Source organism: Pleurodeles waltl, chromosome 4_1 (assembly GCF_031143425.1).
Source record: "Pleurodeles waltl isolate 20211129_DDA chromosome 4_1, aPleWal1.hap1.20221129, whole genome shotgun sequence".
In the NCBI taxonomy this organism is placed as follows: Eukaryota; Metazoa; Chordata; class Amphibia; order Caudata; family Salamandridae; genus Pleurodeles; species Pleurodeles waltl.
In genome coordinates this window covers 45,961,071-45,988,289 of record NC_090442.1, presented here as the reverse complement: position 1 = coordinate 45,988,289, position 27,219 = coordinate 45,961,071, and the positions used below count along the sequence as shown (strand labels likewise).

At 42.3% G+C, this 27,219-nt stretch overlaps 2 protein-coding genes across 3 annotated transcripts in view; one reads left to right on the top strand and one right to left on the bottom strand.

Moving 5' to 3' along the window:
* Positions 1–26,198, top strand: part of LOC138287357 (zinc finger protein 268-like) — a 35,622-nt gene extending 9,424 nt beyond the window's left edge. The window contains exons 2-3 of one of the 2 annotated variants that reach the window (XM_069227725.1): positions 14,881–15,047; positions 15,540–26,198. In XM_069227725.1, the coding sequence (XP_069083826.1) occupies positions 16,073–18,052 (1,980 nt within the window). In that variant the 5' untranslated portion in view covers positions 14,881–15,047; positions 15,540–16,072 and the 3' untranslated portion in view covers positions 18,053–26,198. Of the gene's footprint in view, positions 1–14,880 lie in introns of both variants that reach the window. The other variant, XM_069227724.1, reaches the window with a different exon arrangement.
* The window catches only part of LOC138286969 (zinc finger protein 208-like), a 183,059-nt gene that overhangs the window by 80,641 nt on the left and 75,199 nt on the right, over positions 1–27,219 (bottom strand). The gene's annotated exons all lie outside the window — the stretch shown is intronic.

Below are 27,219 nucleotides of genomic sequence, written 5' to 3'. Positions count from 1 at the left end.
ATAGATCAGAATCCTCTTTATCTCTCAAATATATGAGCTTTTTTCACTTTTGTAGTCTCCTCCAGTGTATTCAGCCTCTCTGTGATTCCATGGAAACTTGTCACTGTTTCTTTAACTCCTTTTGTGTCTACAACTTCATTCAGTTCCTTATATGTTTTAACAGTTCATCTGTCTATTTCAGCATATTTGATCAAAATTCATAACATTCCCAATGAACTGGTCACATTGTTCTCTGCCCAGTCATCAACATTGCGGGGTCGAGATTCTCATAACTTGGTTTGATCATGATGCAAAGGCCTTAGGCACATGCCCCACTCTGTGTATTTCTTTAAGGACACACTCACCACTGTCAGTTCATTCCTGTAAATTCTTTCTGCCTCACCAGTTTTATTTGTAAAATCTCCTCTCTGTCTGCTCTTATATACCCCATTTCCTCTCCATGCTTGGTATGTTAACTAATTTATGCTTGGCATGTGAACGGAGAGTTTATCCTGCTGCCTGTTGCCTAGCCTTGAAATTGGCCTCCGCCATGATCATATCAATGCACAACTAACTTCTGCCATACAAAGTTTATTCACATGTGTGTAAATAGTAATCCATACAAATCTGGCTCCTAATACATAACTGTAGGCAGCTGGCTCTCTATATAGAGTACAAAGAAGACGTGCACTGTGCAGAGTCCAAGCAACCCCACGTTTGTATCTAAAGGTAAAAAGAAGACCACCTAATGCTCTGTTTTTTGTTGTAGTGTGGACAAGCACTTAGGCTTATCTTGGAGGTGTGCTAGGCATTTGTTGTACTCACAATATCAATAAATGTGAACACATACTCAAAAGAATAACTCCAGAACAATTTACAAAAATACTTCTGATTTTTATAACATTTTTAAGACCAAGCTCATCAAAATCAGGTAAGTACTTTTAAAGTTATGATTTTTCAAAGTTCAGCAAAAATAGTCTTTATGTGCATAATTACGCGCCATAGGAATCAATGGGAGAAATCTTTAAAAATGCATATAAAATCAGGCAATGCTCTCACAAGTGTCACCTTGTGTTTTTAGGTCGAGGGCATTGAGATGTCCTTTAGGCCAGTGGGAGGAGTTCAGGCGATTCCCGGTTCAAGCGGGAGCAGCGGCTGAAAGTCTTGGAACTGGTGCAGAACGGAGAAGTGGACCACTTGGAAACACACTGCACGGGTGGACTTAAAAGTAAGTCCAGTGGATCCCCTTGGAGCGTAGAGGTCGCAAGGGGTTAGGGACCTCCTGAGCACAGCTGGATTTCCAATGCAGGGGCCAGTGAGACCAGGTGCAGTGCAGATAGGCCAGCCAAGGGTTGTGGTCAAGGAGTCTTTGGAGCCAGGTGCAGGTCACTTTGAGGGTGGATTGTAGGTCAGCACTGTCAGTCTAGGTGGTGGATCATGGGTGTCTTGAAGTCCCTCGACTGGTGCTTGCTTCTGGTCTTGGAGAGTCCGGAGTGGACTTTTCTTCTGGGCATCCAAAGTTGGGTGTCCAGTACCCCGGGCTATGGCATGTCTCAGCCTCTGGAGGTTGCAGTACCACCAAGCGTGGCATACTGGTAGGGTTTGTCCTACGGTCCATGGGTGGAATTTGGTCAGGCTGCTGTGTCTGGTTTGTTGGAAAGTGGCCAGTCAGTGAACTGGACTTCACTCGTTTCCTGCAGGGTGCAGGGAGTGATGCCTTCACTCAGAGGGAAGTTCTTGGCAATTTTCAGAAAGCTGGAGGTCCTCTGGGGTTTCTTGGAGTCCATCTGATGTCCAGTTGATCCCTCAGCGGCAATTGTTGACTTCTGGGTGCAGCAGGCATGGTTTGGTGCAGTTTTCTTCTTGTAGCAGGACTTCTGTTCCCGAGCCTTGGGTCTTCTTTGTCGCTGGTCTTCTTGTGTCCATTGAATCTGATCTGCAGGTCTAGAGATGCCCACTAAATACTGGTTTTAGTGGGCTTTAGGGGGGAGTACCTGGTAGTGGCCAATGGGCCACGTACCTTAGGGTGACTACACCCGCTATGTGACCACTTCCTGTGGGAAGTGGTCACATCCCTAACCCTGATTGGCTATTTTCCTGTGATCCAAGATGGAGGAAAATGAAATGGAGAGATCACCTTGCCTGCCACACATGGGGGGTGGTGCAGGCTGAGGAGGGCCACTCCTCCTACTCTGACTAAGTTTTCTCGCTGTTTTTTTCCTCTCAAAGTCAGGCGGCCATCTGCTGATAGCAGAGTCAGAGGTCAGATTTCAAAGGCGGCCTTTGAAGCTGACTGCTCGGCCTGGGTGCCTGCCTGAGGGAAGAGGTGTAACACCTCCACACAGGAACGGCTTAGTGTTCTGGTTCCTGAGAGCAGAGGCTCCCACCTCAGGAAGCTAGATTGGGGTCTGGTGGCCAGCATTCATGCCAGAGCTGTAAGGTTTTGCAGGGGGCACCTCTAAGGTGCCCTCTGGGTACATATTATAATCAATCCAACACTGGCATCAGTGTGGGTTTATTATTCTGAGTTGTTTGATACCAAAAAATGCAGTATTCAGAGAGGCCATCATGTAGCTTGGGAACTTGTAATGACTAGTGTCCAGCACATGTATATGCTGTGGCTTCCCTGTACACTTACTATGTTTTAAGATTTTGTAAAGACCCAGTAGGGGCATATTTGCTCATGCAAACATATGCCCTCAGATGCATTATAGTACACCCTGCCATAGGGCTGTAAGGTCTGCCACAGGGGTAACTTACCTATAGTGGATACAGTGTTAGTGTACAGGGCACTCTTGGTGAGTGCCATGTCGAGTTTGCAACTTTTAAATACACCAGGTCATGCGCTTGCAATGGCAGTCTGCATAAGGTGGATGTGGGGCCTCTCAGAGTGGCCCAATTGGTGCTGCAGCTCTGGGGGGCCCTCTTCAGTACCCATGCCCTAGGTGCCAAAAGTACCATTTACTAGGGACTTACAAGGCTGGCTGAAGTGCCAATACATAGTACATTTTTGGGGAAAAAGATCTGACCCTGGGGAACCTGTCTAGCAGGGGCCCAGTGAACTTACAGTTTAAAACCAGATCATTTTTCAGACAAAAAGTGGGTGGGGTGCTACCATGTCAAAAGAGGCCCTTTCTCACAATATCCACCTAATGTAGCTTACCGATTAGTGAAGAATCCCCTGAATCTACCTTCCCGATCCCCCAGCTCTAGATTATCATTGTGCAAAATCTGCAGAGCTCCCACGACCTACAAAATGTTAAAAGAGTAAATGGTGGTTGCCCAAACACCTGTGGTGTTTGGTGAGTAGCGTCACTGCTGCCTGTGCCACAAACATTCCTTTTTCTCTCATACCATCTAAAAGAAAGACTAGCATTTCAGAGGAGGGTCAGTACATCTGTTTATTCTAGCCTAGGTAGAAACATATTGTAAGGCTGTGCACGTGGGGGGCTTGAGTGCCTGCGAGAGGTTGGGCGCGGGGCCTGCTGAGAACAGCCTTTTAATATGTTTGTACCTTGGTGTTAGACCTATCAGCTATTGGCATGGTTTCCCCTATCTCTTTGGCTTCTTACCTCTTGTTTTTGATCCTGTGCTGAATTTTGTTTTTGCTGGTTTTAGTACTCGGGCACTTGACCACTGCTGACTATTGCTAAAGTGGAAGTGCTCTCTGTTTAAATAGCATTGGTGATTGGTTTATCCATGATTGGCATATTGCATTTGCTAGTAAGTTCTTAGTATAGTGCACCATTTCTGTCCAGGGCCTGTAAATCAAATGCTACCATTGAGCCTGCAGCGCTGAGTGTGTCATACATATCTCAGACCTGCCACTGCAATGTCTGTGTGTGCAGTTTTGAATTGCCAGTTCAAGTGCACCCACTTGCCAGGGCCAAATCTTCCTTTTTACTACATGTAAGTCACCTCTAAGGTAGGCCCTTGGCAGCCCCCTGGGCATGGTACAGTGTATTTAAAAGGTAGGACATATACTGGTGTTGTTTACATGTCTTGATTTTGAAATACTGCTAAATCAGTTTTTCACTATTGCAAAGGATATCTCTCTCAAGGGTAACTTTGGAATATCTTTCAAGTGTAATTTACCATTGAGAGCAGCTGGAGATATGTAGTTTGGGGTCTCTGAACTCACAAGTTAAAAATACATCTTTTGGTGAAATTGGTTTGTAAATTCTAAGTTTGAAAATGCCACTTTTAGAAAACAATGGGTTAAACCCAGATCTTTGTGACTGGGGGTGAATGTTTGCATTGTTCAGCATTCTGTCCATCATCTGTTCTTTTTTGCATTTGTCGCCTCAAGTGGGAAGAGTAAACCCAGACGTGGGTCCCATGCTAACTGTGCCACTGGATTTAAGCCAGCCCAGCTGATGAAGGGTGATACCCTAAAACCGGTCCTAGGATGCTTGTTTCCAGTCCAGGAAGGACCTGGCTTGGCAGCTCGGGCTGGACTGTTCCCATGAGGAACAGGGTCAAGATTGATTCGATGGATTAAACCCAGATCTTTGTCACTGGGGGGTGAATGTTTGCATTGTTCAGCATTCCATCCATCATCTGTTCTTTTTGCACTTTTAGAAAGTGGGCATTTTCTTGCTTAATCATTCTCTGCCTCGGTCTGGCTGTGGAATATATGTCTGGGTCAGGATGACAGTTGGGCTGTTTGTGAATTCACTCTAAATAGTCACACAAAGGGAGTTGAGGTATGCCCTGCATATCCTTATGGGTCTTCCTGGGCTAGAGTGCTGGGAGGAGCTGACGCTTGCACCTAATTAGGGCTCAGCCTGTCCTTACTCAAGCAGTCTCCAACCCCCAGGAGTGTGAACTTTTCTTTGAAGGTTGCCTACTTCAAATGCAGAAATGGATATAAGTGCTGGACCTCTGACCCCACAAAGTTAGAACACTTATGAACTGAGGACATTCTGCCAGGAAGAAGATCTGGATGCCGTGAGTGGAACTGTCACTCTGCCTGTTGCTTTGTTGTGCTGGCCTACTGCTTGCTGCTTCTGTTCTGGGAGTCAAAGGACTGGACTTTGCTTTCTACATCCTGCTTTCCAAGGTTCTCCAAGGGCTTGAAATGAGCTTGCCTCATGTTAGAGGTCTCATGGACATCAAAGACTTAATCTGCCAGTACCTGGGATCTCTTGCTGAGAGTCCTGACTTGCCAAGTGGTGCCAAATCCAGTTCCTGGGTCCTTGGGAGTGAGTTCTGGTGTAACCCAGAAGAAACCAAGTACATTGACTCCAGAGTGACTTCAGACCCATGGGCCCCTCTGAGTGCAACAACGCTGCAGGCCCTATGCCACCGCAGGGCCTATGGCTCTGTGGTGTGATTGCAACACTGCAAAGGTAACCCCCTCACGCCTTGACCTGCTGGATTAATTGACGATGCTGGATCAGAAGGAACAGACGCCTCGCCATTGATACCACCTCACCTCCCCTGCCTGGCAGTAGGGAACCAACTCCTCACCTCCCAAGTAGCAATAAGGAACCAACGCTGCACCAGCTCTAGCAACGCCTCACCTCGCGACTCAGTGCAATGTCTTTCTTTCCTCGTTTTCCAAAGGTACTGTACCTGGGGTCCGTGCTACTCTATAGCCAGCCCACACACCTTCGGGAGTGGAGTCAGACTGTTGGGAACAACTCCATCAATACGTTGTTCTAGCCCTAGTTGGAGCTATAGTGTTACTAAGTGCTTTACTGAGATTACATCTTTAGAATTATGTATCTTTGCTTGTGTATGTGAGATTTTTGTTGTTTTGGTCTTGTTTAACCCAGATAAATATTGGCTATTTTTCTAAAAGTGGTGTGGATTACTTTTGTGGTGTTTCACTGTTACTGTGTTTGTGTACAAATACTTTACAAGTTGCTTCTGAGATAAGCCTTACTGCTCATACCAAGCTACCAAGGAGGTGAAAAGGGGTTATCTTAGCTGTGTGACTCCCTTACCCTGACTAGAGTCAGGGTCCCTACTTGGAAGAGTGCAAACCACTGCCATTTAGAGTGCCAAGTAGAGTGCAATGGCATAGAGTGCAGTGGCGTAAAGTAGAGTGGTGTGGCAAGGAGTTGAGTGACGCAGAGCAAAACTGCACAAAGTGCAGTGGCATAGAGTGCAGAGTAGAGTTGAGTGACATAGAGTGCAGTGGCGTAGAGTGGTACAGAATAGTGTAGCATAGAGTGGTGCAGAGTAGAGTGTAGTGCCATGGATGCAGTGGCGCAGAGTGCAGTGGCGTAGAGTGGAAAAGTGCAGATTAGAGTGGCAGAGTTCAGTAGCATAGAGTGCAGTGGCATATAGTGTATTGACATAGAGTACAGTTGCGTACAGTGCAGTAGCGTAAAGTGCAGTGGTTAAGAGTAGAATGGTGAAGTATGCAGAAAATGGAGTAGAGTGGCATAGAGTGCAGTGGAGTAAAGTAGATTGTTTCAGAATAGAGTAAAGTGGCGTAGAGTCCAGTTGCATAGATTGGCATAGAGTTCAATGGCGTAGAGTAAAGTGATGTAGAGTGCAGTGGTGCAGAGGTGATTAGAGTGGCGTACAGTGTATTGGCATAGAGTGCAGTGGCGTAAAGTGTAGTGTTGTTGAGTGGCCTAGAGTGGAGTTGTACAAAGTATATTGGTGTAGCCTAGACTGGAGTGGTGTAGAGTGCAGTGGCAAAGCGTGCAGTGGTGTAGAGTGGCAAAGGGTGCATTGGATAATAGAGTGGTACAGGGTAGAGTAGAGACGTGTAGCGTGAAGAGGCGTAGAGTGGTGCAGAGTGCAGTGATGTGGACTGACGTAAAGTAGAGTGGTGCAGTTTAGAGTGCAGTGTTGTGGGGTGGAGCAGAGTAGAGTGAAGTGGCGTAGAGTGGAGTATTCATGGTGTGGTAGCACACTGCCATTACAGACAGCACATTTTCAATTGAAATTACCCTTACATTTGGACAAACATACAGTTTTACTAATAAAACTATATAGTGCACAGGCAAAAATGTGTTGAAATTGTATCAGCTAGTTTTGATCATATTAAAGTATTTGTTTCCAACACACTTCAGAAATAACCAAAATTGTGCTTCATTTGTGCGTTCATAATTCTGATATATTCTGAAATACTTAGTTAATTTAAACATTGTCATGGGCTAGAAAAAAAAACCTGTTTCCTTCTCTCAGCATCTAGCAAGATTGTCACATGAATTCTCTCACCTTTGAAGTCAGTCAGAGAAAGAAAAGTAAACGTGCCTTGGCCTTTGCATGCACATGAAGTGTGTCAAGATAATAACAAGATTTAAAGGCATGTGAGCAGACAGTGAGTTTGTGGAAGGATACAGAAAACACAGATTAGGTAACAGGAGGGATAAACTGAACCTGGACAGCCAAAGGGAAATAAAGCCAGCAAATGAAAAGCCAGAAAGTGTGAGTTACAAACCACAAAGCCAATGGGAATCAATGAGTGAAATGCATTCTTAGGTCAACTTTCTGAAAGGTCTCAAGATGCCTTTCTGCGACATAAAAAGTTGGTCCCAAAACACTGATTTCCCATGTTAATTTTCAAACAAAAATTCTGTCACAAAAAGAGGCTTAACTGAATTACACCAAATTTTGCAAAAAGATAGAACTTTACTCAGGAAGACTGCTTTTTGTTATGTGGTGTAAATCCCTTCAGCCGTTTTTGAGAAACTTGTGGGTTATTGAAGTGGGGGAGGGGTAGAAGGGGAGTCATGAAAGGTATATCTGGACAGATGGTCCTGTGGGTATACCGAGGTACTGAAAAATTCAAAGAATAGGGCCCTCTAATTGGTTGTAATGAGCAATATGATTGATTGGCGGCAAACCCAGAGAAAAATGTTGTAGTTACGTAACTCAGACGGTCCCTGTGTCATGAAGAATGGAGGGGGGGGGCGGCACCCTGACTTCCTAGCACTTATGGGAAGTCTAAAAGGAACCCCCAGGGCCAACATATATTTTTATTTTTCGTGCCACTGGTACTCCTGCCGGAGCAGCCATACAAGCTTCATCTTAATGGTACCATGGTATACTGCAAACTTTACACGGGAAAGCTTCCAAGTTACCACAATACCATGGAGGTAAAGCTTGAGTGTTACTGTGGTACTGAAAAAAAAAAGTAAATTAATAAAAACATAAACACATGAAAATAAAAATGTGAGTTTAGGGGGGGGATGGTTGTCCACTGGGGGTTGGGTGCAGGTTCTGGCCGGAGGCTAACCACCCCGTTGGCCGAAAGGCCATGAGCCGCTGGAGGTAGTCTGCTCTTTGAGAAATATGTGGAGGGCCTAGCCAGTGGCCAACCGACTAAGGCACACGGGCAATGTTTGTGCGCATGGGGGAATGGCTGCCCATGGAAGGATTTCTAGAGGCCAAGACCTGCAGCCATTCTCTGCTGCACATGTCCGAAGGCCATGCCATGCACTTAGGCAGGATTAGGCAAAGTCCATAGGCAGTAGTGCATTTGGCTGAATAGGAAAAAAAAACAAAAAAAAACGAGACATTTGCTGGAAAAAAGGTTACAGTTGTTAATAATATCTAAATTTGCGTTAAAAAAACCTAGAAACTCATTGAAATGAAAAAGGTTTAAAGTGACTTTATAGTTGGTATTGGTGTCTCCGATTAACATTGTCTTTTAAACCCAATCACTGGATCCAGTTACAGTTACTGACCTGACTGTAACTTGTGCTCCCGGCATACACTGCTTATGATCTCAAATATTAAATCACTCATGACAAGTTCAATGACCTATTTGATGACATCACTTATATCTCAAATAACGTCACTGACGACGGCTCTAATTTCTTCATCCAAACTATTGCTGCTCAAATTACTCTGTGACCCAATAAAGCATTTTAGTTATGAAAGTAAGCTCTAAATGGCACATAATCATGTAAATCATAAATTATCTTCATACATGAAAAGCCTTCTTAGGTGAACCAAGCTCTTCCTACACACAGCCTTTGCCCTGTACCGAACATTTTGTGGAAAGCCACCCTTTGGGCAGTCAACAGATACTAGTGGCCATGCCCTGCTGCATGCAGTCTTCTACCTGTGACCAGCTGTTCATGGAGAACCCACTCCCTCTAGACACTCAAGCCCTTACTATGAATTTCCTTTGCCCTATACCAAATCCTTTGCAGACTGCCTCCGTCTTGTGGACAATGAACCAGACTTAGTTAGGAAAGTACCTACTGTGAACAGTCTTCGCTGTGTGCAGAACCCCTCCACACAGAGCCCACTCCCTCAGCACACCAAAAGCTCCTGAGATGGTGAAGGCCCTACTATGCAAAGCCTCATCTTGTACCGAACACTTTGCAAATAGCCAATCTCTTGTGGGCAGTCACCCAGACATAACCAGCGTGCAGGGAGACTCCAGACCCTAGCAACCTTTGCACCCGAGAGCACCACAGTGACTCCGGCAAGGAGGGGAGGAAGAACCTGCTGCCCCTAGTGCTACAAAGCATGTCCCCATGTCCCACTGCAAGGGACAACACTAGTGTACCGTGGAGACCCCTGGCCCAAGCAGCATTTGCAGCGGAGAGCACCACCCCAACCCTTTGACTCCATAAGGAGGGGAGAAGGAGCCTGATGCTCCCAGCGCTACAAAGCACATCCACGTCCCCCACCGTGTGGGACACATGCCTTTAGTGTGTGTGTCATCTGTCAAATGCCCTTAGCTCAGTCAAGTTTTGGTGTATGCTCCTATTTTACCTGTTATTTCTCCCTGCCACTGCATCGAAGAGCATCACAAGACCAGTCTTTTCATCAAGTGTTGCCAGTTTGTTCTATTATTATTTGTTTTCAGCTAGAAATTCAGCTGGGCCCTAACTATGGGCAAGAGGAATTCAGCCCACAGCTTAGCTGGAAAGAAGCTCAAGTCCCCTAAGAGACATGCAGCTGAAAACTGTACGCTGCAGGGGATATATATTCTCATTGTGGAAGATATTTTGAATAAAGAGAGGAATCAGCCCTCGCTATGGCCCTTCAAGACCTAAATAACACAGTTCTACACAGGAAAATTAAAAGTCGACAGTTGCAGCACAAACCTGCTCAACTGTGCATAAATAACAGCTTCCAAAGAGGACAGACCTGCTTGTTTGAATCTAACACAAGGTGTACTGACATCCCCTAGAAAGGACAAACCCCAACCAGCATCACCCGTAAACGTCCAGCCTTTGTATACTCCCCCTTTAGTTTTTTACAATCGCTCCACACCACTTGAAAGCTTAAATGATTAAACAAATCAAGCACCCAATCCAGAGCCCTTGTCGAAGGCTATGCCATAAATGACATTAAAACAATAGTGGACAGCTTGAGAACTGGTCTTCCCGCTGTAAAAAAAAAATCAGTTTCTCTATTGACACAAACCAGAATACCTGGCAGCCTGTAAAAACTCTGAGAATCACATTAATTATCAGACCTGCAACAATTCTGTCTGTTATTGGAAATCCATTAGTCGCTGTCCAAGCCCAGCAAATCATAACGATAGCCCTCTGCCATGTTGTCAATGGAAAAAGAGACTTGCACCTTTGGCCTTCTCGACCCCTTGTTCCTTTTCCACCTGACGACATTAAGGCCCTCATTACAACCCTGGCGGTCGGTGTTAAAGCGGCGGTAATACTGCCAACAAGCTGGCTGTAAAAAAAAAGGAACTTTGACCATGGCAGTTACCGGCATCCAAGACTGCCAATTTAACACACCGACTGCCAGGGTGGTAACCACTGCTGGGCTGGAGACTTCGGTCTTTAGCCCGGCGGCCGTCGCAATCCCACCCTCGGGATTACGACCCGGCCTACCGCCATGGTTTTCGTGGCAAACTTACCACCACGGAAACCATGGTGGTAGGCACTATCAGTGATAGGGGTCTCCCCCTCTCCTCCCTCTCCCCTCGCACATATACACACCCACACGCGCACCCATATACACACATGCACACACGCATTCTCACCACCACCGACGCATGCACACATACATACATACCCACACCGCAACACACACCAACATACCTTGTCACACACATGCATTCACAACACACAACACTCACAATCACTCATTCACGTATGCATCCTACGCGACTCACTCCCGCATGCATGCATACCAAAACATACACATACACCCCCACACACATACACACAACACCCCCCCCTCTCTGGTCGGAGAACCCGACTTACCTGCTTGCAGGGGATCCTCCGGCTACAGACGGTCAGCGGCGCTGCTGTCAGCAGCAGCGTCCGCCAGAAAATACCGCCAAGCCGTATCATTGCTCATGATACGGTCAGCAGTGTTTTGCTGGCATGGCGGTGCTGCTGTCAGCAGCGCCGCCTTACCGCCGGCCGCCGCCATGACCATCGGCGGTGTTCCGCCAGCATTCTGGCGAAATACCGTCGGCAGTCATGATACGCGTAGACGGCTGGTAGCCACGGCGGCGGTATGTTGGCGGCCGTGGCAGTAGGCGGTCAATACCACCAATGTTGTAATGAGGGCCTAAGTGTAGCAATTGCTTTGGACCAACAGGTATCAGAGTCATGAAGAATGAGAAGCTTGTAACTGCCAGGAAGGCAGTACAGCTGATATGTTTAACTTTAAAAGCACTAGAGCACCACTTAAACAAATTTCACATAGAGCTAATATGTTTGAATCTGATAAACAATACACTGGTCATCCAAGCCCACGCAATTAGCTCTGGACGAGTTCGCTCAGTCTGTGGTAGTCCTACGGCAATGGGACTACCACAAAAACATTCAGAACCATGTGCTCTTTCTGTCCAGGTGAACTTGTGGGTCACACTAGGTTAGAGGGGGACCAAAAATCATAACCTCTTCCACCATTCAGTACATATTTAAATTCTCTTATAGCTGGAACTTTTGTTTTTACAACTGAGAGGAGTTTGTGTTATAAGGGCCTTGTTTGTAATAATATTCTGACAGCTTTGCTCAGCCTGCAAATGTGAAATGCACTATGCTCTTCGAGGGCTGAAGGATGATAATTGCCCAAGGAACAACTATCTCAGTTGGCTCCACAGGGACATCTAGCTACAACCAATATTATTGCACCTTCTCCTAAAGCACAAACACAGTTTATTTCTGATAGTGCTTTTGGCTCCACAGGGACTTCTGGCCACGGCCAGTGGTACTGCACCTTCTGCCATTGATTCTAGAGGGACATGTAGCCATAACCAGTGGTATAGCACTCTCTGCTGTTGACTCTCCAAGGACATATAGTCGCGACCAGTGGTACTGCACCCTCTACTGTTGACTCTACAGGGACATCTAATAACGACCTGCGGCACTGCATTCTTGTGCCACTGACTCCACAATTAAATGATATTTAAAAGGCCTGCTAGGCCTAAAAATATGTGACACACTCTCCCCTCAAGGGGCTGATTATTTGGTTACACTGCAATATTCTTTATCATTCTTTTTTATGTGATTATGCCCTGTAAGGGCTAAATATATGTTTACATGACCATGTTTCTTCCTAATGCTATTTTTACTGTGGTGCTCTGTAAGGGCTGTTCAGACCATTACATTCTAATGCCAAGTGTATGTAGGAATGCACAAACAGTTTATTTCTGATAAAGATTTAATGTGCTGCATGGCTAAATATTTATAAGGTCCCAAATGCGAGGTTGTCATTATCATTTACAATGCCAAGACCTCTAATTCTCACTAATGCGAGACCTACTGCATTGCAAATGCTTATTAATGTAAAGTTAGCTATCATTGCCTTACTTACCTATAATGTCAATTTGACGTTATATATAGAAAGAGAGGAGAGAGAGTGTTTAAAATGGGGATAAGACAAGTAGAACATCCAACTCAGCCGTAAATAGCAAATGAGTGACCCCACTTCAGAGTATCTATATATGTACAGTATTTTTTGATACTGTCAATATAGAGTATGAAGCATGTACCGCAGGCACCGGGCACCAGGCGCAGAAGAGCTCAGGAAAAAGCACGCCCACTGTTGTGGGAGCAGCCAAACCCTGCTGAAGCACTGGTCCCTCTCTGCTTTCTCTTTACAGGAACTGGGAGAACCACATGATGGTAGCTGTAGAGGGCCTGATTACAACTTTGGCGGAGGGGGTTAATCCGTCCCAAATGTGACGGATATCCCGCCCACCATATTACGAGTTCCATAGGATATAATGGACTCGTAATACGGCGGGCAGGATATCCGTCACATTTGGGACGGATTAACCCCCCTCCTCCAAAGTTGTAATCAGGCCCAGAGTCTGTTATGATAAAAGATTCCATGAGTAGATGAGAAGTAACCGTTCCTGTAATGCACTGTATCAGTCAGTGTATTCCCCCATTTGAACACTAGTCAGCGTTTCCTGATAATAGCAGATTTTAACAATGTTGTGCTTTTAGGCTGTATAATGTGTAGCTGCTCTTGTGATGGTAAATGATAAATTGGAACATGCTGAGTTCTGTCATTTGTTTTTTTAAGTTACTGTTCTGAAAATGCTCCATTTACACAATGGCTTACTTTTCTATGAGGCTATTTATGATACCTGTGGTTAACTTTTAAACTAATTTGTGTTGTTTTTTTCCAGCCACGTTTTGTTTTTATCAGTATTTATAAATTATTTCGGATTTGTAGCAGCCTCTGGTCTATTTTCTCACTGGCCATCTGTGGTCACCAGTATGTGTACACATTGTTATCTCTCCTCACCAGCTGTAGACCAACAACACCTGCGATGTTTTACAAATGTATCAACAAATTATAATTAGGCTGATGCAAGTTCATTCCTTATAGTATAACATTTCTTCTTGCGCACCTCACTGTTATTAGTTTCTAACAAACACGGTTTCCAGAAGATTAGTGACTGCATGTCTCAATCCTTCTGGTCTTGCAGAAAAGAATACTTCAAAACAATCCGGCAGTAGCTGTAAGGTCTTTTTACCCCTTCATGCTTATTGTTCACTTTACCAATGTTCAACAAGGTCTCTGGCAAAACCTTATTTCGGGCCTCTTTACGAGTGTGGCTGTAGTCTTATGACCGCCATACTTGCGGTGGCGGTCTGGACTGCCACACTTGCGGTGACGGTCTGGACTGCCACGGATGCGGCGGTCCGACTGCCGCATAACAACCCTGGTGGTCCGCCCACCAGGGAACCTCCAGCTACACCAGGATCTTGGCGAACAGGTGCAGGAGTCCACAGGGGGGCCCCCGCACTGCCAATGCACTTGGCAAGGGCAGTTCAGGGCCCTCCCTGCCCAGCACTCTCGCAATGCTTTGCAGACAATGAACATTGCGAGGGTCCTGGTGGTTTATTTTAACAGTGTTCAACAAGCTCTCTGGCTAAACCTTGTTTATTGTTTATTCTAACATTTTTCAACAAGCACTCTTGTTAAACCTTATAAAAACGAGACAGGACTTCAGCACCATCTTTAATAGATGTTTGCTGTGTGGTAGGTGGCCTTTGCAGGCGGCTCATACACTGTGTGTTTATCCACAGCCTTTGAGCGAGATAGCAGGCTTGCTATCCAGACAGAACAATAAGGAGTTACTGTTTGTCTGATTTGGCTTGACCTGTTAACTGTATCTTTAGTGCCACAGTGTCAGAAAAACAAATCTTGCGACTCCAGGAAGCCATATAGAACGTATCAATGTGCCAGAGCAAACAAAAAAAAAAAAACTCAGGATGTGATGGAAGCTTTTTGCTTGTGTTCAGACTTTGTTTTTCGAAAGAAAATCCTTTTCCTTCTAGCATTATAAGGATTATCTTTAACACTGTGGTGAATATCAACGGGTGACAGTAAAACAGCTAAACCATAAAAGAAATACAGACTGTACTTGGAGCGCCTGCCTTCTCAAAATGTGCTACCATTTAACATTAAAGCAGCTCTTAAATGGTATTTTGTTATACTGGTTTACATTTAGTAACAACTCTGTTTTTAATCCTACAGGTGAATGAACCCTTGGCAAAAAAGCAAATCAGTTATTTAAGAATATGAATCAAAATCAACACTTTTTTTGAAAAAGCTAAGATGCCCCAGAGCTCCAAAAATGAAATTCTTTGTAGACCTGAGGGGTGGTGAGGAACTAACATTAAAGAAAACTACAGAAAGTGCAGGTGATTTTTTTGAACTCCACAAATGTCATTATACATCATCAGATATCTAAAATACAGAGATCATAAATAGTAAGTGTGAGTTTTCGAGCTAGAACTGCATTTAAAGTGTAAAGAAAATGTGTATTCATATTGGAGCCCAAAATACATACTAATTGAAAGAATATTTCATGTAATGGTATACATTTTATGATTAACACACAAATGCAAATTGCAGAAAAGCAGCACCAAAAACAGCAGGAAAATCTGGCATATGAGACTCACCACATCTATGTTATACATTCAGTCTTGTGGCAAATGAGAAATGAGGAACACTATAGAGAAGTAATGCTGAGAAAAAACTGTAGCAGTGTATAAACGGTGAAATCTTTGTCAGAAAAACCATCTACTTCAACACGAGAGAGCAAACATTACTCATACGTCTCATTTGAGTCAGAATCAGAGAATACATGATACGAAAGAAAGTGATAGTTAAATATCTTTCTTTATTCTTAGGAAAGCAAAGACATTGGAGTATCATATCCAGTGATAAAAGGATCATCACCACCATCTCTATCCGTGGAGATAATCTGGGTTATTTGTAACTGGTCAGAACCTTCAGACTCGGTGATGTCCCGGGTGTGTTCAATGTGTAAATGAAAAATAAAAGTAACCTGAGCTCAGCTACTAATGGTGCATAACAATATCCCACCATGGACTACATTCCTACCGATCCATGCACGTAAAATTGTATCTAACTTGTGATCACTCACCCACTGGGCGAAGAACTTATCAGTGCTGTACAAACTCCTGTATAAATAAAAGCTTCAGCCACAAAACCAAATATCATAGTTGAAAAGGAACGTTCATAGAAGGTTTATAGTATTACTTAGAAAGGCATCCTACAGATGTGACAACTTGTGAACTCCAGACAGAAGTGATCATGGTTCAATACAAGTGTTAAGAAGAATACTTGTGATGCCTTACAGAGGGTAGTTGTGAACATTATGTAAACATGTCCTGACTGTGAAATTCAGTTCAGTTATACCATGGGAAGTATCCAGGATAAACCTCAATTTGGAGACATTAAATCCAGAAAGATATTTAATAAGTGCACTAATTGTGAAGAAATGGTTACTTACCAGTCATACCTCACTCAACATGTGAGAACACAAACTGAGGAACCACATTATCAGTGCTCAGAGTGCCAGAAAAGCTTCAATTTCAAAGTCAATTTAATTCAACATGAAAGAACACATACTGGACAAAAGTTGTATCAATGCTCTGAATGTCAGAAAAGTTTCCGTCATAAATGCAATCTTATTCACCATGAAAGAACACACACTGGGGAAAAACCTTATCAGTGCTCTGAATGTCAGAAAAGCTTCAGTCATAAATCCAATCTCTCTCAACACAAGAGAACCCACACTCATCAAAAACCTTATCAATGTTACATATGTCAGAAAAGCTTCAGTTGCAAAAGTACTCTCATTAAACATGACAGGACCCATACTGGGGAGAAACCTTATAAGTGCTCTGAATGCCAGAAAAGCTTCAGTCGGAAATCAAATCACACTGTACATGAAAGAATCCACACTGGGCATAAACCTTATCAGTGTTCTGAATGCCAAAGAAACTTCAATCAGAAAGGCAATCTCATTCGTCATGAGAGAACACACACTGGGCAGAAACCTTATCAGTGCTCTGAATGCCAGAGAAGCTTTAGTCACAAAGGCAATCTTAAACTACACGAGAGAGCTCACACTGGGCAAAAACCTTATCAGTGCTCTGAATGCCAGAAAACATTCCGTGATAAATCCACTCTCATTCTACATGAGAGAACCCACACTGGGGAAAAACCTTATCAGTGCTCTGAATGTCAGAAACTCTTCAGTCAGAAAATTGGTCTTATTCAGCATGAAAGAACCCACACCGGTGAAAAACCTTATCAGTGTTCTGAATGCTATAAAAGCTTCACTCATAAAATCAGGCTCACTCAACATGAGAGAACACACACTGGACATAAACCCTATCAGTGCTCAGAATGCCTGAAATGCTTCAGTCAGAAAGGCAATCTCAAATTACATGAGAGAACCCACACTGGGCAAAAACCTTATCAATGCTCGGAATGTCAGAAAGCATTCTGTCAGAAGTTCAATCTCAATTTACATACAACAACACACACTGGAGAAAAACCTTATCAGTGCTCTGAATGTCAGAAATCCTTCCGGCACAAAACCAGTCTTATTCAACATCACAAAATACACACTGGACAAAAACCTTATTCATGCTCGGAATGTAAGAAATGCTTCAGATGCAACAGTCATCTTACTCAACATGAGCGAACCCACACTGGAGAAAAACCTTATTCATGTCCTGAATGCCAGAAATGCTTCAGTTGCAAAAGTAATCTCACTGTGCATGAGAGAACACACACTGGACAAAAACCCTATAACTGCTCTGAGTGCCAGAAAAGCTTCCGTTGCAAAAGTTATCTCACTGTGCATGAGAGAGCACACACTACACAAAAACCTTACCACTGTTCTGTATGCCAGAAAAACTTCAGTTGCAAACGTTATCTCACTGTGCATGAGAGAACACACACTGGACAAAAACCTTATCACTGTTCTGAGTGCCAGAAAAGCTTCCTTTGTAAAAGTAATCTCACTTTACATGAGAGAACCCACACTGGGGAAAAACCTTATGAGTGCTCGGAATGTCAGAAAAAATTCAGTCATAAATCCCAACTCACATTACATGAGAGAACCCACACTGGGGAAAAACCTTATCAGTGCTCTGAATGTCAGAAAATCTTCAGTCAGAAAATCGGTCTCATTCGGCATGAAAGAACCCACACAGGTGAAAAACCTTATCACTGCTCTGAATGCCAGAAGAGCTTCAATCAGAAAGGCAATCTCAAAAGACACGAAAGAGCCCACACTGGGCAAAAACCTTATCAATGCTTTGAATGCCACAAGTCCTTCCGGGACAAAAATAATCTTATTAAACATCACAAAATACACTCTTGACAACAATCTATTCATGCTCCGAATGTCCAAAACGCTCCAAATGCAGCAGTAATCTTACTCAACATGAGAGAACCCACAATGGAGAAAAAACATATCCATGTTCTGAAAGCCAGATAAGCTTCAGATACAAACGTCAACTCACTGCACATGAGAGAACCCACACTAGAGACCAAGCCCTTATCCATGCTCGGAATGTCAGAAATGTTTCAGTCATGAATTCAGTATCACTTTACATGAAAGAACACCTGCAAGGGAAAATACCACCACTGTTTTGAATGGCAGACAAACATCAGGTTTAAAATTAATCTGACTCAACTTGGGAGAAAGTTATGCTCTGGACATACCAAATACATGTTTTAAAATGTGTCAATAAATTTACAGTAATGACCATAAAATTTATGTTCGGCTTTCCCTTTCTATATAGGTTAAAGTTGCAATATTGTCAACCTCTGCCATAGCCTTCTTCTAGAATCTTCACAGCTTGGAAGAATGAATGAGACTAGTATCAAATATGATGTTGGATAGCATTAAGTATATTCCCATATACCCTTAGTACTGCATAGATGTTACCATATGTTTCTAACCTCATGCAAGAAAGAAGACCAGCAGCTTCCACTACCTCCCTACACTCACCAACCAATGCTCTTTCCTTTCTGTACTCCCTGTGCCACGCTTAGTGTGCTCAGTGGCCTCTTGCTACCCAGTGTTTCACTGTGGCCTCAAGACTCAGTTCTCTGTGCTCTGCCCATGTCTATGTACGATAATTACCTCTGTTGAACAATGTAGATGTGGACTCTAACTCTGTTTTGTAGGGGCTTTACTTGCTGCTGGTTTAGCATGAGATGGTCTGTCCCTCACTTTCATTCTCCTCCTCCATTCTGGTCCACTCCTCTGTCTGTCTCTTCCTTTCACTTCCCTACGCCACTGCTTCTCATCTCCTCTTTTCTCTTCCGCGTTTCTATTTCTGACCTCTACCCGCTGATGCCTGTTCTCTACTTGTTCTTAAATGCCATGCTACTTCTCCTCCCTGTTGGAGTATTTTTTCCAATATCCTCTTCTTTCTCTCCAGCTACCCAAAACACATCTATTTTATCTTGCTTCCTTGTAAATGCCCCAGTGCTGTCCTCCTGGGTCTCTGAATCTCAACTACTTGCATCACCTCCAGAGAATGAAGACTGGAAGCACCCGCAGTTCTCGACCGTTCTTAGGGTGAATCTTCCACATCCATGTGTCTCACATAAAGCTTCCTACCACATCCCAAAAACAGCTCTGACCCTGGGCCTACTTGAGTTGGCTTAAGCAGTACAGAACTTTCAAATTCAGCCAGTGGACTTTAAGATCTATATATAAGGAGCCCTTCTGACAAGAACTCCGGACTACAGATATGAAAGTGAAACTTTTTTAGTATTCTTCTTCATTAAGCATCTAACATTATCCAGGCATGGTGTGGAATTGAAGTTATTTCCCTTCTTTGCAGAATGAAAATCCATCTTCTAAACTCCATCCTAACGGAAGAAATAATCACCAGTGTTTACCTGTTACCTAGGGCTCTGTATTCTTCAACTTCGAAATAGAACCACCATGGGAACATCTCACACAACAAGCCATTTCCTTCCACAAATAAGCTGATGACACACGCCTGTATTACAAGGTGGGTGGCAGGATTAAAAAACAGAAGGCATGTCTGAACTTCATCCTTTGAGATTATCTGTGAATATCTCTCATTTGTCATTTAATACACAGTTAACCCACCAAACGGCCCTGTGTGTGGCTTTTGATATCGTTATAATTAAACTCCAGATAACAAATGTTCCCAGACATAATATCACTTATGCTGTTTGATGACTTAAAAAACTGTAAAAGGCTAGCATATTTCAAAAACCAAAAAAAGACTCATCTACTTATGCAGGAAACTGGACAAAATTAAAAAAGGGTATTGTGGGTGTGTACAGATACGTTTGGGAAAAAAGATCCAGTGCCTACACAGAAAGCAACATGAGTGGGCTGAAGTGCACCTTAAAACTACTATCCATACAGGCTAAACGGAATAGTATTTCTGTCCTGGCTAAACGGAATGGTATTGCTGCTCTCTCCTGTAGCTTTGTAACCACAGAAGTATCACAGATCAGCCCTATTATTAGGGATGTCAAAAGTAATATTACAGAATGCCAATGAACGACCCATGCATTTGAATAGTCGAAGTGGCCTAGGTCTCTGGGAACACCAACCTGCCCACCCTCCCAGGACTACTGTAAAGGCTCTGAAGAGCATCATCACATCGGAATAAAGAATAAAGAATAATGAAAAGATGTAGTGTGACGAACGGAGGCCTAAATACTTGAGGCCTTGCTACTTCTTCATTGTACCTGCAGAAGCTTTCTGCAAAATGGATTGCGTGATACATTGTCCAGTAATAAGTGGAAATAAAAGAGGGAGCAGAAGCAGCAAAACAGAACATAATCACATTCATGAATCTAGATTATAAGAATTGGATTCAAGGGTACTGCACAAAACCATCATGGAAATTGGAAAAAAACTCACAGAAAGAAAATGTTTATCAGGAATAATCAAAAGAGGTACACAGAATTTTTTGCCCAAAGTCATGAGATTAATAATGCTATCCTAGGTCATCTGCTCACTCGGAGAATAATTGCCTCGATGGACAGAAAGATTGTAACATCAAATAAAGAGTTTCTGCTGTATAGGGTGTTAGACTGTCTCCCATCTGTTTTTAGAACAGTAGGTGGCCACGGTAGAGTAATATTATACAGGAAACAGTCCATATGAACTTAAACTGTCTGTCTAAAAATAGTAGAATCAGTGTACAAAACAGATACACAAACCCTGCTGCTTCCAGAATACAGAAAACAAACATGGTGCAATAACAGGACATTGCAATTCCAGGTGATGAAGATAAACAGACTATGATTCCAGAAGTGTCTATTCCCACATATTATTCAGCTACACACAGGAAGCCACAAGGTGTCTAATTCGTCGACATGAGATATGAAGTGCCAAAATATGGAGCAAAGCAGCTGAAATCATCTGAATTGTAGCTGGAAAGGCACTGCACAATGACATCTTACAAGGCAACCTTGAGCTGCTCATAACAGTGATACCTCTATGGCCCAGAGAGAGACGTCCTCCGGCACACTGAATTGTTTTCTCTCTAGCCATAACAGGTGTGCAAAACAAATCCTAGCGCATTACAAACATCTGCCCGCTGTGAAGACAATGGAAAGAGCATGGGAGGGGACCCTCCGAGTCATTCAAGGAGTACACTCTAGAACTGGATTCCTAAACAGCAATCAACCAGGAACTACAGCCTGAGGTCAGGGAACAAGCCCTTACAGACAAGAGACCAAAAAGAGATATGAACATGGGACAGCAACTAGAAAGCAGAGTGAGACAAGCCGGTAAAGCTATCTGAAGTGATGGACGAAATGCTAATCTAAGCCACTGGTTATTACTCTGGCTGCAGCCCAGTTCATCTTTTATTGCCTACCATGTTACATAGAGACAGGGCACAGCCATGTATAGTTCAGCCTTCATCCTCCCTGAACTGTCAGGCCAGGTCCTCCTGAAGTGGAATACAAGCAACCCAAGACTGGTTTTAACCTTCTTAGGTCTCATAACTGAGGTAAAGTTTGGTTCCAGTGGGCACAGTGTTCAGGGGATCCACATCTGGGCATACCCATCACACTTTGGGTGTTGACCTGAGGAAGGCAAAACAAAAAAGTTTGGCGTGGATGTGGTCCTCTTGCAGTAGGACCAGGCATGGTTTGAATATCACTAGCTCTAATTTGAGATTAACTGGTGGGCAAAATAAAACATTAATCTATGTACGTTACTGATTATGTCATTTTGCTTCTTAGAAACTCCGTTCAATATTGATACAACTTTTTATTCAAACAGGACTTCTTTAGGCTTGTTCAAGACCCTGGGATTTGGCTCCGATAGATTGATTTATCAAATCAAACACCCTGCTTTCAAACTGTATGGGAGAATAACCTTTAAATGCATATGTTTTTATCTTTATCTAACTCATATTGTCCCATGTTATGTATCATTTGGTTAGCAAGATATTTTGAGCCATGAGAATATGAGTTGCCTCTTAAGGATGTTAACCCCGATGTATGAAGTTAAATTCAGGGCTATTGAAGCATCTAAATATGGGTATTTCTCTGATAACAGCAATTTACTCGAGTAACATGGAGGAATTAAGTTTCCATTATTGTCAAAGTACTGCAGACCTTTCTGCAATGGTGGATCGATATTGGCCATTTTGGCCAGCACTGATTTCCCTACCCTTTTCCTCAAACCCGATCATTATTTACTTTTCAGATGTGATAATGAAATGGAAACATTCTCTCTAGTGAGAAATGCCTACAGCATTAGCTGCATTACTGTTGAAAAATTAGATGCCTTAAAATGTGCTGAAAGCATTTCCAAAGGCATCCTGGTACAATAGGTTTTATAGGTTTATTAGTTGCATCTAATCTTAAAAACTGGAACAGGATTCCCACTTCATTTGCAGGTTATACTTAACAGAAGGTCCAGGGAACAGGATTCCCACTGCATTTGCAGGTTATACTTAACAGAAGAGGGTCTAGCCCCTTCCCCCCCTTGATGTTGCCTTAAGTCATTCCTTATGAAGAATTCACTGCTTTCTTTAAATAGTGTCTGTTTTAAGAACAGATTTGATGTGAAATTCATGAGATTGTATTCAAGAAACATGGAATATGGCTGATTAAAGCTTTCTACTTTTTCATATGTTAATAGAAAAGCTTTGTCAAGTCCATATTGCGGAGCAAGGGGAAGCACTGCAACTCTAGTGAGTACTAGTGTAACACTTCCACTGTAGAGGTAAAGGTGCATCAAATGTGATACTTTCTGTTCGTACTTGGTCTGTCTTTGAACGCAATATTGAACTAACCATTTACTTATTTAAATCATTTATTTGTCTTCTGTGTGCAAAAAAGTAGTGAACTCTTCAACAACTTTATGATTGAGGTTAAATTATTGTTATGTACATGGTGTCACAAACTAATACTGGTGACCTAAATCAAAATCTATTTCATGATCATTTCTCTTTGGACACAATTAAGGAAGATTCTTCTGTGGTAGATCAGAATCAAGGCTTGGGCTTCATACAACACCACGTAAAACATGCTGCCTACATCAACGATTATATACCTGGCGATTGTATGCAGTTAGCAGGTATTCAGAGAGCAATTGCCCATCAGCTTATACACACTACTCATAGAGAAGAATGGCCGCATGAGATTAGAATCTTGTTACTGGACCCCATTTTTTGCCACTATGAAGGGATCATAATTAGTAACAGGCATGAGAGGGAGCACGTTATGAAGTCCTTTTCAATGGGTTGTTACTTTTATTCTAGGTAATAAACCAGTTTCTGGTAGAATTAATGTTATAGTATCTAATAGACAACTGAAGGGGCCTAACAGATAGTTAACCTAGTTTTGATCTGCGACTGTCACAGTTATCCTATTATTTCCAGTTTGTAAACAAATTAATTGATATACTCCTTGAAGAGAACCATGGGCCTGATTTTTGATTTCCGAGCCTCTGAATGTACTGTAACATCTTCACAGTCTGCAACAACATACATTAAGCTTTGATGCAATCATCATTTATTAGATGAAATTAACAAAACCCTTTGAAAACATGATGATATTCTAAAGAAACCACAATCAAAGCATCAATGTAAAAACAAAAACGTATAAAGAAAGGTATATAATCTACCCATCTTGGAAGTCATTAGGCACCATATGGAACAAATGTAAATGTCTGGAACTCTTCATCATTATATAGCAAAGAAACAAGAAAAGGGTTTAGGAGACTGTAAGTAGTAGAGATTGAAATACATTTACTATAAAAACCTTTTATGTATTACCAAATACCTCAGAAAACTATTTGACAAGGGTTTTCAGCTCACATTGTCTAGATGTTAATTTGTTTACATGTGCTGGCTGTAGAAACCCTTGCAAATGCATAAACAGATACTGCTGAAGTCAGCAGGGCACCTGGCTTTACTAGCCTTCCGGTAGATCTGTTTCCAGCTTGCCCCAAGGATTTAGACAAAACTTTAATTACCTCAAAAATACTTTCTCTTCAGGACTTATTCTAGGTTGCTGGTGTGAGTCTATGGTACACCAATATTTAACAAGTAAGATCATAAAGAAATGAAAAACTATGGCCTCGTAGCCCGTCTTGGTAGTGATCCTAAAACGTTCACTAAAGTTGAATGAGGTTAAAGAATCGTTAAATTCACTGGCACTTCTCCCCTTTGCTCAATGACGTACCCACCACTAGCAATATATTGACTTTTGCAATGCTGTGATGTAAATACACAAAACTCATTAAGGATGACAAACTGTATACATGCTTCAAAGACTATACGGCTTTATTCAATATGGTGCTTGATTTAAACATTGACAGAAACTACACACCTGAGAGCTCTCTCGTGCATTGTTAATTCTTCTTACAGATCACCATATTGACACCTAGATACAGGTATGATTAGGGACTAATAATCAACTGACCAAATGTATTTACTCGGTTTGTGGTGCAAAGCAGTGTTTTTTCCTTGCTCCCTGTTTGGGCTCTATTCTTCTGATTTGTCCAACAAGCTCTCAAAAAAGTAGCATGTTCTCTTGGTAGGTGAGGGGGTAAAGACATAAGAAGGTTAATGCACTCTTTGATAGGTCTTGTGAGAAAGATCAACTGGAAGAGTCTAGCAAGCTGAATGATTTTACAAATAATGTAAACAAAAACTAACAATGTGGTCTTTGGTTCTGGATTTTCTTTTAAATTCAAGTGTTTTCTGCAAGCTTCATCTTCCATATATACCAGCTCTAATACTCACCCAGGAGTGCAGTTGTCCTAGTCCATAACATGATCTCTTTGTATCTCAATGACATAATGGACCTCATTTAGAACTCGGTGGACGGGTTACTCCATCACAACAGTGACAGATACCCCGTCTGCCAAAATCGAAATCCCATTATATTCTATGCAAATTAGATTTTGGCGGACAGGCGATCCATCACCGCTGTGATGGAGTAACCCCTCTGCCTAGTTTCAAATCAAGCACAGTAATTTCAGAAGTTACGCTTCCCTCAAATCATATAAAACTCAGACTTGCCCAGCTATCAAATGTAAAAAATAAAATGGTCTGGTAAACTAAATCCGATTATTTTGTACCTCTCCATGTCAACCAGAGCACTTCTTACTACTAGAAATGATAGTGTGTTTTGCACTGCATAAAGGAAAATATCCCCCTATTCCAGTCAAACAATGCAAACTTTAGAATTTTGGCTACCAAGCGTATTCGAGCACATGAAAGCACTTTTTCTGGCTAGAGCTACAGTCAATGGTATTTCCAACACGTGGATGTAATTTGTTTATACTACTGCTTCCCATCACTCAGACTCCATTCAAAATGCGGCTACAGCATATGGTAATTATAAACTCATTCATTCTGGAACTAGGCCTGCTGCATAATGCCAGATTAGCTAAATATCCGAGAGGCAGTTCTGTTATTCCTGCCTCAAAGTTACTTAATGAGTTCTCCTCAGGTTACATACTAATAACATTTAATTTTTTTATAAATGCTGTCTCGAGAATTGTATGGAAACAGAATAACGGGCAGAAATTATATAAAGAACTGTGGCCTTTCTAATGAGAAAAATGAGCCTCTAGCTCAAGTATTGTGTATTTGTCCAGACCTGGCACTGGAATCGAAAACAATACTGAAACTTGTTTTCCTTGAAAACATTATAAGCACTATAACACCTGCCTTGTATTTATGTCTTGATGAACCAAATAATATGCTTTGTAGAAGAGTTGCTGAATTTGTAATTTTGGCCTTATGTGAACGTGAACAGTGTATGTGATTTAATCTGTCTCTTAGTCGTCCTGAGACCACGATTAGCTCCTTTTATTTTCTGTATTCACAGGGCCGGTCTCTTTATTGTTCATGTGTCCAATTATCCAATGACCTACAGGTTTCCAATTTAGGAATAGACATTTCTGTTTTATGATTCACTAGTTTTTCTAACCTGGAATTTGTCTTTATTCTAATAACGTTAATGAACCAAACAATAAAATATTTTATTATTATGAATAATGTGTTGTGCAGTTGAGTTGATGTACAAGATTTTCCACTGTTACTGTCTACTGCCTACCCAAAGCACAAACAAAGGAACAAGCTTGGCAGAAGCAGTGGGGAAGCAAGTACCTGTTGATCTTGACTCTAGCCTGACACTGTAAAGAGACGTGGGAGCTGGAGGCTAAGTGGGAAGCTATCACTGCTCATTGTTTTTCACATATGTTTCTACAGTCAGACGTAGCTATTTGTTCACAGCCTCTAATATTAAAAAATCAAGGGCTAAAATCCATCCTTGACTAACCACTGCTAACCAAACCACTTAGGGCCCGGCAGTAGTATGGAAGAATTACCATATCAATCACCGGTATTGCCCATTTCTACCCTCTACATTTAGGACAGTGGGGCTACTGCCCACTACTACTCTATCTGGGGGACCTGAAGAAGAGGCCTAACACCATCAGACAAAACACAGGACAATAAATGAGAAAACCCTCTTAGCACTCTAAATGTGAAGTAACTGTATTAGCCATAGGGAAAGTACACTGAGAGGAAAGTATTAACAATTCATGGCTAGAAAGGATTTTGTTGTAGTATCAGTCTTGATCAATATAAGGGAAAGCACCAAGAAAACATTCTTGGATATAGGGTAGGGAATCGAAATAAACAATTTTACTCTAGATATTAATTTTTTTAAATAATAAAATCAAAATATTCTTAATTGCAGCTTTCCCAACAGAATGTAACGTGTTATACACAGCAAACACTTTGAATATCTGATCCCACTAGATGTATTTAGATTAAATTCAGCATACTTGGTGATGGCTCAAGTGATGTAAATCTTTCAAAACAGTCTTTAGGGTATTACATAGTTTCTTGCAGATTGTATTTAGAAGAAGGAAATTGCTTGTATCTTTACAATGCATGCCTGTGTTACACTTACTAGCCAACCCGCCGTCAATTTAGTCCAATGCGTATCGTATTAGAATAAATATCACATAATCTGGCACGTGATGTTACTGTTTGAGCGATG